Source organism: Seriola aureovittata, chromosome 23 (assembly GCF_021018895.1).
Source record: "Seriola aureovittata isolate HTS-2021-v1 ecotype China chromosome 23, ASM2101889v1, whole genome shotgun sequence".
In the NCBI taxonomy this organism is placed as follows: domain Eukaryota; kingdom Metazoa; phylum Chordata; class Actinopteri; order Carangiformes; family Carangidae; genus Seriola; species Seriola aureovittata.
In genome coordinates this window covers 13,573,866-13,590,152 of record NC_079386.1, presented here as the reverse complement: position 1 = coordinate 13,590,152, position 16,287 = coordinate 13,573,866, and the positions used below count along the sequence as shown (strand labels likewise).

At 35.1% G+C, this 16,287-nt stretch overlaps 1 protein-coding gene across 7 annotated transcripts in view; it reads left to right on the top strand.

Moving 5' to 3' along the window:
• The window catches only part of clcn3 (chloride channel 3), a 35,412-nt gene extending 29,338 nt beyond the window's left edge, over positions 1-6,074 (top strand). For 6 of the 7 annotated variants that reach the window (XM_056368646.1, XM_056368650.1, XM_056368648.1 and 3 more), the window contains one exon: positions 4,507-6,074. In XM_056368646.1, the coding sequence (XP_056224621.1) occupies positions 4,507-4,683 (177 nt within the window). In that variant the 3' untranslated portion in view covers positions 4,684-6,074. Of the gene's footprint in view, positions 1-1,882; positions 1,921-4,506 lie in introns of all 7 variants that reach the window. The other variant, XM_056368649.1, reaches the window with a different exon arrangement.
• Positions 6,075-16,287: the final 10,213 nt, after the last annotated feature.

Genomic DNA, 16,287 nt, shown 5'->3' with positions numbered 1-16,287 from the left:
TCCATCTTCATTGCCGGTAGCTGTTGCACTTTTGGAGACATCGTGCAGAAAAGCTTTCTTGTGTTTATTGTGGGTCCTGTAATGTTGGACCTCCATGGGAACTGTCACCCACATCACTTTAGAGCCCCTTTCAGACATGTGCATCGTTACGTAAAAGTGCTGGCAGTTAAACAGTTAAACACGACGGTATATTTTTCTATTAACTCCCTGAGTTTTTTATTGTCTGTAAAAGTTGTGACCGCACGTTTTACCAGGTAGGACTCTGTAACATTTCCATAAAATTTTCAACACTCTTCAGGTCTGAGTCTCACGTTAGTATGAAGGCTACAGCAGCATAAAAAATAAAGCCAGAGAGTTTAAATGAGTGACTTGTTCTGCCTTTTAGGAGCACCGCAATAAATTAGTCATTTAATTATCATCTAGAAAATAGAAAGGTTTCAACCATAAGAAGGTCAAAAATGAACTTTGATGTTTTAATTTTAAGTCGGAGTGGATGAGAAGAATTTTAAAAAGCCAATGATGAAATGAAAACAGCTACTGAGCTGATTTTAAGTCTTAAATTTAACTTGGTGAAAATTGTAGAAAGCCTGGTCTAGAAAGATGTGTAATTTATTTTGCCTCTCGTTGTGGTGTGGCGAGGAAATAGTAAAAACACACTTTGAAAATCATTAAAAACATCAGATCATCAGTCTCCCCACACTTTCAGCTTTAAATCATGCAAACTGCTCACAGCGTGAATATCCGGCTAAAACTTTCCCATAACGCATGTGAAAGCAAATAGTCAGACTCAGATTGTAGATTCTGACGCAAGCTCACAGTTCTTTATCTTATCTGACAAATGATGACACCAGTGACGAAATGTTTTCAGAAATCTGAGTCGATAAGACTGGTGAGAAGCTGAGGGAAGTGTCCCTCATGCACTTCTTAAACCGCAAAGATGAGCAGTCTTTCAAATGCAAAATACATTTTAAAATCCATCACTGACGAAGCAGTACCACTGCTCCCTCTCGAGGAAATGTAATGTGAGCATTGCAGCTAGCATTTAGGTTACGGAGGTCTGTTACGAGCTCAAATATGGGCCAAGAAGATTTTGAGGTGGTGAAATGATGTTGAGAAATAATTTTATAGTCAAAGCCCTGCTTGTTTTTTGTTTTTTTTGTCAATTTTGTTAAGTATTAACTTTTTATGTAACATGAATGTGTTGGTGTTCGCGAAAAAGCATTTTTTCTCAGGGCTTTTGTGTAACTGCACCACTGATATAATCAGTCCACAAGCTTTTTTTTTCCACAATCACAAACCTCTACACATTCACCAACTTGAATTTTTTAAGATAAGCTTTAAGATAAATTCTGAAGATCATTTCACAAGCCTGATTGACCCTTATTTGATCCTGTAGTTTGTGTTCGAATGCCATTCGTTCAACGGGTAGATGAAGCCAGCAGTGTTACAGATTACATGTCTGAAACGTGCTCATTAGATTCCCAGAGTGCAGCTTTGCAGCTCGTCCCTGTTAAACTGCATTTGTAGCTACTGTAGCTCTGCTTAGTGCCGTGTCAGCTGCATCATGCTAGCACCTTCATGTTATTTGTATTTCCTGATGTGTAGTAGCTACAAAGCTTAGACGTGTTCTGGCAGAGATCCGATCACATACTGTAGAACCAGACATTCAGTGGTAGATATAATTTCTCAGCATGTCTGCCGTCATGTAACCATGATGCCTGTTGTTTGTTAAGTAGCTGGTCATTTCATTTTGAAAGTATTCACCCACCCTCAGTTTTCTGTCTTCATTAACGACTGCTTTTTCCTTTTTTTTTTTTTCTTTTTGTTTTGTTTTTAAACCCCTCCCCTCTCAACCCCACCGTTTCGCCCTGGGTCTCCACAGATTGACGACATCTGACTCGTCGCCTTAACAACCACTTGGCGAGTAGCTAGCCGCCTTGGGAAAGCGGACCACCGTTGTTTTAATGTTTTTTTTTTTTTTAATGGGTGGAATTTGTTATTGAAGGGGAGGGAGAACCTCTGTAGTGATACGATTCATCCCCATATTACCCCCATTACCCCCATTCTGTAGTGGTAGTGAGCACTGTGGTGGAGTGACGTTGTTGTGCTGATTGGTTCTAGTAGCGCTGCAGAGCGCTGTCCAGTTAACGTGGTGTGATAACATTACCTTGATGAAGTAAATACTAATCCCATGATTTAACCTGCCAGTGTTTGCTCTAAGCCGCCGGTGTCCTGTCCAGTTTCAAGAGAGAGAAAAAACGATTTTTGTTGTTTAAAAAAAACCTTGAAGTGCATCTTTACTTTATAAACAAAAGAAAAGTCAGACTCATTGAATGATGCTCTTAGAGGCTCTTGAGGAGTTATTTAGCATCTTTATTACACTCTCACACAAAAGGCCCATACAAACACTGTTGCTCTCTGAGCCAACGCGTAGTGAGTTCAGCCAGTTAAACCTCAGTTGCTGAGTCATTCTGGGAAATGTAGGAAATCTTTAGCTGCAGTAGAAGCTGACCTCAGTAGAAACAAAATGAGGGTGACCTTTTGAATATTTAGTTGAAATGTCCTTTTTCACTGTCCAGCAACATGTCCACTGTTGATACAGAATAGTGTTAGCATGCGTTGTACCTTCTCCACTTCACAAGAAAAGTCTTATATTTTCTCACAGCTTTATTTTGTATTGTAAATTAGTTTTAAGTTTAGTTCTAGGTAACATGTCACTTCCTGGTCAGAAGTTCCAGTCATTTCCTGGAATCAAAACATTAAACTGAACTTGGACACCGCTGACTTACAGGGAACACCGCATTTAATTCCCCTGTCCCTGCATCCCTGATCCCCTTTGATCTGCACCTGGTATCCCAAGTGTCTGCAACTGTCTGCGTTTGTTTCACTAGTCAGAAAATGAACACGACGGTTGCAGATCTCAGCAGCTCTTGGGAAACCCGTGTCCGATCTGTGTGACGTCTCACCAGTGTTTCATGCCTCCTGCTGCTCAGTAGCTGTAGCTCTAATCCCACCACAGGTCCTCTCAACTCCTCTCACACAGACCTGGGTTCAAATGTTTGTTTTTCTAGACTCTTTGTTTTTGACTCTCCAGGGTACAAACGAAGCCGAATGTATGAATCTACTCCACCTCACAGTATTAAAAACAAACCGCACTAAACGTTTTGGACCCAGCTCTGCACTCTTGTAGCTCTGTAGCAGATGGACAGCTTCTACTCACCGCTTTCAGCTGTTTCCTTAAGTCTTCAGATGCTTCTCTTCACCTGACCTCAGACTACATTCATGCCTGAATTCAAGAGCATCAGAAACAGAACTTAATTAATCACTTTTAATGTTGAAGTAGCTGTGAAATCAAAGCCATTTTATAATTAGACGAATCTCATCTGTGCTCTTGGTTCAGACGGAATAATTCTGACCGACTGAGTTTTCAGAAACATGTTAGGGACTAAGTCAGACCCAGACTTGGTTTACGTAAAAGTGCTTAAAACTTGAAGGAGATGAGGAGGAGGAAGCAGCTCTGTCCCACGGTTTAGAAACTCTGAATTCACAATGAAAATATTGAGTGTCCTGTCACGGCGCTCTCTTCTGGTCTCACTCTGTCTGTTTGTGTGAAACAGAGTCACATTGTCTGTTAAATCCTATTGTGGTGTTGAGAAACGCTGCAGTTTAAATAGAAGCTGTAGTTTAGTCATTTTAGACATTTTAACTATAAAAAGGAATGAAAAGAAGAATCAGACAGATTCACATAAGAGAGCTTGTTGAAGCAGAATGTAGAAATATAGAAAACTATCGGACCATAAAGTAGTTTCCTACCATTTTGTTGTTAATCCAGGTGTATTAGCTATGATGGCTATAATTAGCTGTAATATCCAATCAGCTGTTTGTTCAGTTGCATAAACAATTAAATGTAACTCAAAGTGGGACATTAAAGACAAGTGGATTCCCCATCTCCACATCCATCTCCTTAAATGATTTCAGCCTCCTGTGACAGGGACGTGTCTCCTCTTCTTCTCCTCCGAGGCTTTAACTTTTCACCACATGCTCTTCAGTATTCCCCGTCTCCCCTGTAGGATCCAGTTCTTCCTTCTTCTCACCAGCCTCTTTTTGGACCAATAACATAAAACCAAAACTGGTGCAGGGTCCGAAATGACACCCTGCTCTGAAGAGGGTAGTCGGGTGCTGTTTCTGACCTGCTTTCATCTCTTCCTCCTCTAGTTTACTCACCTCCTCCTCCTCCTCCTCCTCCTGCTGACTTTTGCTTCCTCAGGGACTCATGTTTTTGTTGGCTCCAGACATTAATTTTTTACAATTCATTACCAATGAACCAAAATGGAATAAAATTAAAATCATGTGCTTCTCTCTGATTGGATGCTTCCTTGCCGACAAAAACATGATGTTGTTTTCTCTCCCTCACTACAAACCACCAGATCCTCATCACTTCACTAAACCTCTTTTTTTTCCCCCCCTCTCTTTCCTGTTCCTCCTCTCCTCTGTCTCCACCTGCAGGCGGCTTCTTGGTATTATCACAAAAAAAGATATCCTGCGTCACATGGCTCAAATGGCAAACCAAGATCCCGAGTCCATCATGTTCAACTGATCCGCTCCTTCCAGGACGGCCGGGTTGGAGGGGGAGACGACAGCGAGGAGGAGGAGGTTCATCTCCTGGACGGCTCCAATCTCTGACATCTCTGGATCCTGTTTTTTTCTTTTTAGTTTTCAGCTTAGTAGACCCTGAACCTCGCCGACTGACTGTGGCCCTCAGAGACTTACCGGCCATTAGAGGGAAAAGACAATGATAAAAAAAAAGACTTTGTTATTATCATTCTGGCTGCTGAGGACACAAGGAGGTCACGGGTTGAAGCCACACACACACACACACACACACAAGGAATGCACTTTTTACACACACACACACACACACACACACACACACTCGCACAAAAACACACACTTTTGCACTTGCAGACACCTCAAACATGCATGCTGTCTCTGCACACACACGAACACGCATACGCCCCCTAACCTGTAAAGAAACACCCATTTGCACTCTTCATGTGCCTCACCCTCGTCCTGTCTCTGCTGATGTCGTGGTGGGCGTCGCCTGGCTGGGGTCAAAGGTCAGAATGAACCGCTGATGAGGGATGCGATGAGGGACCTTGAAACCTCCAGGCTCCCGTTAAAAAAAAAAAAAAATAAACAAAAAAAACAAACATCACTTTCCTCACCCCACACACGCACACGCACCCACCACACCTGTCCGTCCTCCAGAAAACGTGTCGTTTACCTGTGAATTAGTGTGTGTGAGAATATGTGTGTGTCCTAAGCACCACTACATTCCAGCCAGGTTACCGTGGGAACTGAGAGGACGGTCTAAATGAGATGGCTTTAATGAGCGTGTGTCTGCGTGTGTGTGTGTGTGTGTGTGTGTGTGTGTGTCTCTCTAAGTGAGAGAGGGAGGTAGAGAGACATAGATGGGTACTGTATTTCAAGAACAAAACTGTTCCTTCCCAGAATGAAAAAAAGTGAAAAAGTAAGACCTTTGTGAGAGTGTGTTTATCATTTCTGAGCCAGCTTGAGCCGTGTGCGTGCGCGTGCATATGTGTGTGTGTGTGTGTGTGTGTGCCCGTCCATTCAAAATTGAAGGCGGGCTGAGTGTTTACGTAAAGAGGGAAAAAAAAGAAAAAGAAAGGAAAAATTGTCCGGGTTGAGTTTTACTGTGGTTACAGGAAAAGAAAAATCAAATTTCCTTTTTCATCTCAAAATATTACTCTTGTTATGACTTTTAAAATATTGATCTTGCTATAAACAATTAACTTTTTATGGCTTGAAGCAAAACAAAACTGGAAATCTGCACTTGTTTTAAGTGAATCTGTTGAAGTTGTTGCAGAGGAGAAGAAAGATGGTGAAGATGCTACATGGGGACGACTTGTTTTCTTTTTGCTGAAATCTGTCCATGTCTCTGGGAAGTAACATCTTATATTTGCAAAGAGGAAATATTGTTTAGTAGATAATTAATCCTCCCTCAGTTTATCAAAGTAAATAAAGGCTAAATAAAGTGTCTTCTCTCAAAGTCCCGACAGACTCTGTTTAACACTCTTTCCATCTTTGGAAACGAGAATCCTACATTCCACAAGAAAAACTCAGTTTTACACTTTAACACAAACACTAGAAAAATGAAATGTTTCAAAATGTAAAGAGGTATTTTATCCATTTGGCACCGTGTCCACATCACATTTTGTTTGAGTAGTATTTGCTAACAGTTGTGTTTGCTTTAATCTACATTGTGTGCCAGATAGGTGGAAGTTCAGGCATCAGTTAGTTAGAGATTTATAACACTTGACATTGTGCTTTAAGACGATTAAACTAGAAATAAAAACAAATAAATCTTCAAACAAAACCAGGTCATTAAATTACAGTTTAAAAAGTGATTTTGAACTATTTTAACTTTTAATCAACCTGTCTTTTTTTTCAATTAATCAAGCTCGATATTGATTTAAAAAAAAAATTCCAAATCAATTTCCAATCATAATAAAACTACCAAATCTTTACATTTTAGTAGCTGGAACATTTGCTGCTTTAAAAATACTTGAATTGTTAATCATTTAACAGTTTCCAGCACTAAATAAATTTGAGTTAATAACTTAAACTTTCTTCCAAACTTAACACAATCTGGAGAACCAAAAAAAACCTCACCAGGCCTGCAGCTCCAAGCCGGTTCAAACTACTCATCAGTCAATAGATACTGTTCAAACCTGGCACACCTGCTCCTCAGTCACACATGTAGATTAAACATGATTGGATCACTCAGTGGTTGCCAACATTTTGAGCCTGTTACGTGTTCAGGACGTTACAAATGAGTTGTGAACAGTATCAACAAAGAGCGATGTTATATATGTGTTCATAATTTCTACAGGAGATGCAACTGTCCTGTACCTCACAAGATAAAAGCATCAATTGGATTTAGTTTAATTTAATATGATTGATAAAATAATCTCCACTCAACATTTATTAGTGTTAGACTGTGTTTTACCACATGGACTTTTCAGCCAACATAGATGAGGAAAAGTGCTGATGATGGTGGAAAGTTAAAACATCTATAAGACTGATTAATATGGTCAAAAGCTGATGATGGACTTTAATTTGAGATTGTTTTATCAGCTACTGTGTCTAAGGTCAAGAATGAACCGTCAAGCTCAAAATTGGTTAATTTTGTGTTAAAATAAAAAAAAAAAAAAAAAAAAAAAGTTCTTGGTTCATATCCTGTCAGTCATCCCGTGACCAGTAAGATCAAACAAAAAAACGAAGACATCTGGCTGCATCTGCTTTTGGTTGCAGCAGGTTGTGCTCAGTCTCGTGTGTCCAATCTTGCTTCGTCTGCCAAGTGCCTGGCAAAGGTTTTTAGGCTTTTCACAAACACCTGCTTACTCCCGCTCATCTCCCACACCTTGTCCTCAAAGCATGTTGTCGTCCTTTTTAAGTAAAAACAATGAAGGGAACTGAAGCGATGAGGAGATGGCACCTTACCTGTAGAGTGGCTGCAGAAAAGTGTGTGTGTGTGTGTGTGTGTGTGTGTGTGTGTGTGTGTGTGTGTGTGTGTGAGAGAGTGAGTGAGTGAGTGAGGGAGGGAGGTGGGATTCATCCTGTGTACGTCTTTCCGTTGCAGTGACTGTCCTGCTGTGGGTTGACAGGGAGCAGAGCGTCGTCTTTGTTAACCAGTGGTGTTGCCTAACATTGTATTTCATACTGATCTCGATGTTTATTCCTTTTTTTTTTTTTTTTTTTAATTTATGGGTAGTGTCGATAGAGTTGTGCATTATTATGAAGAATTTTATGTATGATTACATTGATTGTTTGATTGTACATTTAAAACAAAATATGTAAAGATTAAATTTTGTTTTAAATTAAAAGGAAAAAAGATTCAAATTGCACTGGGTTTGTCTTCGTTCTTCCTCCCTCAGTTTCTCCACACTCATCCTTCACTTCTTTACTTTTTATAACCTACATTTCTGGGCAAATATTATTTAATTTTTCAGTTATGGTGCCAATATACACAGGTTTTTGTACCATTGCCAAAAGTTTAATATTTTTTATTCTTTACCTCAAAAAATACCCAGTATCTACCAGTAATGGGTTTATACATGTACAAAGAAAAAAGGTCCAAAGGGGTCTCAGATTTTTGGACCTTACTGCATGTTCTATAAAAACACTGTATTTTGTTTTTAAATTCATATATAAAATATAAATACTCTTAGGACTGAAATAATTTCCAGTCAGTGTCTATTTTTCACTTGTTCTGGAGCTTTCAACCATATCACATGATCTTTATCATGCTGCTACTTTTTTTGGTCAATCTCAAATTTTAGTCTGACGGGTTTTGATTGTCTGTGCTACAACAGTAGTTTTGAAAGACCCTTTTTACAATATGTCTCTAGCAATTTCCCCCAACTTTACAAAAATCTAGTACTAAATCACCGTAGAAGTCCAGCACAAGTAAGCTTTACCAAAAATCCAACTTATATTAATTTGACTGCTCTTTAAAATCAGCAAGCCTCATCTTCCAAACTAATTTCCCATTGATTTGTGTTATTTGCAGCCAATATGTCCAATTTCAAAAGGAAATACATTAGAGAGAGAAATTGCCATTTCATGGTGTTTTGGTAAATGTTGAACAAAGACTAACAGTACCTGTTACAAGTGGTGGACACAAAATAAAAACCTGGTCAAGACTGGAAAATCATGAGTATATGTCTTCTGAAAATTACAACCATTGTTTGAGGAAATCAACACCTGACAATCTCAACAGTCTGAGCTTTTCTGCATCACATCTGTGTTATAAGTTGTTGTGTTATTGTGTCCACCTCCTGGGCTCATAGATACAGTTCACACTATGTGATTTTGTTCTGGTTGTCAGACTGGAAAAAGTTTTCCACTTTTCTCAAACACAAAACAGCTTTTATAAAGAATCCCATCAGAGTTTGAATGTATCACAGATGGACACAAAGTTGGCTGCATGAGTCGAACTGCTCCATGTCTACTCCTCGTGTCCCATTACAATACATCTATCATTCATGGCTCCGTCAGTCATTAACCTGAGACTTTTTCGTTTGTTGTTCACCTGCTCGCTTCATTAAGCTTCATCTGCTTCTGCCATGTGAGAAAAACAAACACAATATCTATAACAAAGTCCATACAGAATTAACTGATTTGATTGATTGGTTGTTTTCAGAGGATTTCATTAGTCATTTTTTTCAACGAGAAGGTGTGTGCTATACTAAACTGCAGTGGCTCAGGAGGTACAGTGGGTTATACACTAACGGTCGTCGATTCCCAGCTCCTCTTGTTGACATATGAAAGTGTCCTTGGGCCAACATACTGAATCCTCAATTTTCCATGATGCGTCATCAATAAGTGAGTGCATATCAAAAGTCAGCAGGACTCCAACCTGTGGTATTGACAGTCAATAGATATGTACTGTAAGCACCCAATTGTGTGATTTTCTTTAGACAAAGAGACACAAAAGCTGATCAGTGCTTGATTATTGCGGTTTCAAAGATGATTAAATTTTGGTGTTTAAAGGTCAAAGGTCGAAGTCACATTGACCTCAAGGAACAATCATTAAAAAAACGATAGTATAGTAAGGCATAAAAAGTCAAACTGTAATATGGCATAAAAAAGTAATATGATGGAAAGGCAAAAAAAGTCATACTATAGTGAGCCATAAAAACATAATAGAATAGAAAGGCTTGCAAATGTCATAAAAATTTCTTTGTACTATACTTTGCAAAAAACGTCATAGTATAGTAAGTCATTAAAATGCCAAAAAACGTCATAGTATATTAATGCTTTAAAGGTCATAAAACCGTCATAGTATGGCAAGGAAACAAAAAACAAAGTAAAGTAAGTCATAAAAATGCCAAAAAACATCATATTATAGTATGGCATAAAAATGCCAAAAAACGTCATAGTGTAGTATGGCATAAAAATGCCAAAAAACGTCATAGTATAGTATGGCATAAAATGTCAAAAAAACGTCATAGTATATTAATGCATTAAAGGTCATAATAACGTCATAGTATGGCAAGGAAACAAAAAACAAAGTAAAGTAAGTCATAAAAATGCCAAAAAACGTCATAATATTGTATGGCATAAAAATGCCAAAAAACGTCATAGTATACTATGGCATAAAATGTCAAAAAAACGTCATAGTATATTAATGCATTAAAGGTCATAATAACGTCATAGTATGGCAAGGAAACAAAAAACGAAGTAAAGTAAGTCATAAAAATGCCAAAAAACGTCATAGTATTGTATGGCATAAAAATGCCAAAAAACGTCATAGTATATTAATGCATTAAAGGTCATAATAACATCATAGTATGGCAAGGAAACAAGAAACAAAGTAAAGTAAGTCATAAAAATGCCAAAAAACGTCATAGTGTAGTATGGCATAAAAATGCCAAAAAACGTCATAGTGTAGTATGGCATAAAATGTCAAAAAAACGTCATAGTATATTAATGCATTAAAGGTCATAATAACATCATAGTATGGCAAGGAAACAAAAAACAAAGTAAAGTAAGTCATAAAAATGCCAAAAAACGTCATAATATTGTATGGCATAAAAATGCCAAAAAACGTCATAGTATACTATGGCATAAAATGTCAAAAAAACGTCATAGTATATTAATGCATTAAAGGTCATAATAACGTCATAGTATGGCAAGGAAACAAAAAACGAAGTAAAGTAAGTCATAAAAATGCCAAAAAACGTCATAGTATTGTATGGCATAAAAATGCCAAAAAACGTCATAGTATATTAATGCATTAAAGGTCATAATAACATCATAGTATGGCAAGGAAACAAGAAACAAAGTAAAGTAAGTCATAAAAATGCCAAAAAACGTCATAGTGTAGTATGGCATAAAAATACCAAAAAACGTCATAGTATACTATGGCATAAAATGTCAAAAAAACGTCATAGTATATTAATGCATTAAAGGTCATAATTACGTCATAGTATGGCAAGGAAACAAGAAACAAAGTAAAGTAAGTCATAAAAATGCCAAAAAACGTCATAGTGTAGTATGGCATAAAAATGCCAAAAAACGTCATAGTATACTATGGCATAAAATGTCAAAAAAACGTCATAGCATATTAATGCATTAAAGGTCATAATAACGTCATATTATGGCAAGGAAACAAAAAACAAAGTAAAGTAAGTCATAAAAATGCCAAAAAACGTCATAGTATACTATGGCATAAAATGTCAAAAAAACGTCATAGTATATTAATGCATTAAAGGTCATAATAACGTCATAGTATGGCAAGGAAACAAAAAACAAAGTAAAGTAAGTCATAAAAATGCCAAAAAACGTCATAGTATAGTATGGCATAAAAATGCCAAAAAACGTCATAGTATACTATGGCATAAAATGTCAAAAAAACGTCATAGTATATTAATGCATTAAAGGTCATAATAACGTCATAGTATGGCAAGGAAACAAGAAACAAAGTAAAGTAAGTCATAAAAATGCCAAAAAACGTCATAGTGTAGTATGGCATAAAAATGCCAAAAAACGTCATAGTATAGTATGGCATAGAATGTCAAAAAAACGTCATAGTATATTAATGCATTAAAGGTCATAATAACGTCATAGTATGGCAAGGAAACAAAAAACAAAGTAAAGTAAGTCATAAAAATGCCGAAAAACGTCATAGTGTAGTATGGCATAAAATGTCAAAAAAACGTCATAGTATATTAATGCATTAAAGGTCATAATAACGTCATAGTATGGCAAGGAAACAAGAAACAAAGTAAAGTAAGTCATAAAATTGCCAAAAAATGTCATAGTGTAGTATGGCATAAAAATGCCAAAAAACGTCATAGTATACTATGGCATAAAATGTCAAAAAAACGTCATAGTATATTAATGCATTAAAGGTCATAATAACGTCATAGTATGGCAAGGAAACAAGAAACAAAGTAAAGTAAGTCATAAAAATGCCAAAAAACGTCATAGTGTAGTATGGCATAAAAATGCCAAAAAACGTCATAGTATACTATGGCATAAAATGTCAAAAAAAATGTCATAGTATATTAATGCATTAAAGGTCATAATAACGTCATAGTATGGCAAGGAAACAAAAAACGAAGTAAAGTAAGTCATAAAAATGCCAAAAAACGTCATAGTGTAGTATGGCATAAAAATGCCAAAAAACGTCATAGTATACTATGGCATAAAATGTCAAAAAAACGTCATAGTATATTAATGCATTAAAGGTCATAATAACGTCATAGTATGGCAAGGAAACAAAAAACAAAGTAAAGTAAGTCATAAAAATGCCGAAAAACGTCATAGTATAGTATGGCATAAAAATGCCAAAAAACGTCATAGTATACTATGGCATAAAATGTCAAAAAAACGTCATAGCATATTAATGCATTAAAGGTCATAATAACGTCATAGTATGGCAAGGAAACAAGAAACAAAGTAAAGTAAGTCATAAAAATGCCAAAAACGTCATAGTGTAGTATGGCATAAAAATGACAAAAAACGTCATAGAATGTGTCATAGTATATTAATGCATTAAAGGTCATAATAACATCATAGTATGGCAAGGAAACAAGAAACAAAGTAAATTAAGTCATAAAAATGCCAAAAAACGTCATAATGTAGTATGGCATAAAAATGCCAAAAAACGTCATAGTATACTATGGCATAAAATGTCAAAAAAACGTCATAGTATATTAATGCATTAAAGGTCATAATAACGTCATAGTATGGCAAGGAAACAAGAAAAAAAGTAAAGTAAGTCATAAAAATGCCAAAAAACGTCATAGTGTAGTATGGCATAAAATGTCAAAAAAACGTCATAGTATATTAATGCATTAAAGGTCATAATAACGTCATAGTATGGCAAGGAAACAAGAAACAAAGTAAAGTAAGTCATAAAAATGCCGAAAAACGTCATAGTGTGGTATGGCATAAAAATGCCAAAAAACGTCATAGTATACTATGGCATAAAATGTCAAAAAAACGTCATAGTATATTAATGCATTAAAGGTCATAATAACATCATAGTATGGCAAGGAAACAAAAAACATAGTAAAGTAAGTCATAAAAATGCCAAAAAACGTCATAGTGTAGTATGGCATAAAAATGCCAAAAAACGTCATAGTATAGTATGGCATAAAATGTCAAAAAAACGTCATAGTATATTAATGCATTAAAGGTCATAATAACGTCATAGTATGGCAAGGAAACAAAAAACAAAGTAAAGTAAGTCATAAAAATGCCAAAAAACGTCATAATATTGTATGGCATAAAAATGCCAAAAAACGTCATAGTATACTATGGCATAAAATGTCAAAAAAAATGTCAAAAAAAACGTCATAGTATATTAATGCATTAAAGGTCATAATAACATCATAGTATGGCAAGGAAACAAGAAACAAAGTAAAGTAAGTCATAAAAATGCCAAAAAACGTCATAGTGTAGTATGGCATAAAAATGCCAAAAAACGTCATAGTGTAGTATGGCATAAAATGTCAAAAAAACGTCATAGTATATTAATGCATTAAAGGTCATAATAACATCATAGTATGGCAAGGAAACAAAAAACATAGTAAAGTAAGTCATAAAAATGCCAAAAAACGTCATAGTATTGTATGGCATAAAAATGCCAAAAAACGTCATAGTATAGTATGGCATAAAATGTCAAAAAAACGTCATAGTATATTAATGCATTAAAGGTCATAATAACGTCATAGTATGGCAAGGAAACAAAAAACGAAGTAAAGTAAGTCATAAAAATGCCAAAAAACGTCATAGTATTGTATGGCATAAAAATGCCAAAAAACGTCATAGTATATTAATGCATTAAAGGTCATAATAACATCATAGTATGGCAAGGAAACAAGAAACAAAGTAAAGTAAGTCATAAAAATGCAAAAAACGTCATAGTGTAGTATGGCATAAAAATACCAAAAAACGTCATAGTATACTATGGCATAAAATGTCAAAAAAACGTCATAGTATATTAATGCATTAAAGGTCATAATTACGTCATAGTATGGCAAGGAAACAAGAAACAAAGTAAAGTAAGTCATAAAAATGCCAAAAAACGTCATAGTGTAGTATGGCATAAAAATGCCAAAAAACGTCATAGTATACTATGGCATAAAATGTAAAAAAAAACGTCATAGTATATTAATGCATTAAAGGTCATAATAACGTCATAGTATGGCAAGGAAACAAGAAACGAAGTAAAGTAAGTCATAAAAATGCCAAAAAACGTCATAGTGTAGTATGGCATAAAAATGCCAAAAAACGTCATAGTATACTATGGCATAAAATGTCAAAAAAACGTCATAGCATATTAATGCATTAAAGGTCATAATAACGTCATAGTATGGCAAGGAAACAAGAAACAAAGTAAAGTAAGTCATAAAAATGCCAAAAAACGTCATAGTGTAGTATGGCATAAAAATGCCAAAAAACGTCATAGTATACTATGGCATAAAATGTCAAAAAAACGTCATAGCATATTAATGCATTAAAGGTCATAATAACGTCATATTATGGCAAGGAAACAAAAAACAAAGTAAAGTAAGTCATAAAAATGCCAAAAAACGTCATAGTGTAGTATGGCATAAAATGTCAAAAAAACGTCATAGTATATTAATGCATTAAAGGTCATAATAACGTCATAGTATGGCAAGGAAACAAAAAAACAAGTAAAGTAAGTCATAAAAATGCCAAAAAACGTCATAGTGTAGTATGGCATAAAAATGCCAAAAAACGTCATAGTATACTATGGCATAAAATGTCAAAAAAACGTCATAGTATATTAATGCATTAAAGGTCATAATAACGTCATAGTATGGCAAGGAAACAAGAAACAAAGTAAAGTAAGTCATAAAAATGCCAAAAGACGTCATAGTGTAGTATGGCATAAAAATGCCAAAAAACGTCATAGTATAGTATGGCATAGAATGTCAAAAAAACGTCATAGTATATTAATGCATTAAAGGTCATAATAACGTCATAGTATGGCAAGGAAACAAAAAACAAAGTAAAGTAAGTCATAAAAATGCCAAAAAACGTCATAGTGTAGTATGGCATAAAATGTCAAAAAAACGTCATAGTATATTAATGCATTAAAGGTCATAATAACGTCATAGTATGGCAAGGAAACAAGAAACAAAGTAAAGTAAGTCATAAAATTGCCAAAAAATGTCATAGTGTAGTATGGCATAAAAATACCAAAAAACGTCATAGTATACTATGGCATAAAATGTCAAAAAAACGTCATAGTATATTAATGCATTAAAGGTCATAATTACGTCATAGTATGGCAAGGAAACAAGAAACAAAGTAAAGTAAGTCATAAAAATGCCAAAAAACGTCATAGTGTAGTATGGCATAAAAATGCCAAAAAACGTCATAGTATACTATGGCATAAAATGTCAAAAAAAATGTCATAGTATATTAATGCATTAAAGGTCATAATAACGTCATAGTATGGCAAGGAAACAAGAAACAAAGTAAAGTAAGTCATAAAAATGCCAAAAAACGTCATAGTGTAGTATGGCATAAAAATGCCAAAAAACGTCATAGTATACTATGGCATAAAATGTCAAAAAAACGTCATAGCATATTAATGCATTAAAGGTCATAATAACGTCATAGTATGGCAAGGAAACAAAAAACAAAGTAATGTAAGTCATAAAAATGCCAAAAAACGTCATAGTGTAGTATGGCATAAAAATGCCAAAAAACGTCATAGTATACTATGGCATAAAATGTCAAAAAAACGTCATAGCATATTAATGCATTAAAGGTCATAATAACGTCATAGTATGGCAAGGAAACAAAAAACAAAGTAAAGTAAGTCATAAAAATGCCAAAAAACGTCATAGTATACTATGGCATAAAATGTCAAAAAAACGTCATAGTATATTAATGCATTAAAGGTCATAATAACGTCATAGTATGGCAAGGAAACAAAAAACAAAGTAAAGTAAGTCATAAAAATGCCAAAAAACGTCATAGTATAGTATGGCATAAAAATGCCAAAAAACGTCATAGTATACTATGGCATAAAATGTCAAAAAAACGTCATAGTATATTAATGCATTAAAGGTCATAATAACGTCATAGTATGGCAAGGAAACAAGAAACAAAGTAAAGTAAGTCATAAAAATGCCAAAAGACGTCATAGTGTAGTATGGCATAAAAATGCCAAAAAACGTCATAGTATAGTATGGCATAAAATGTCAAAAAAAC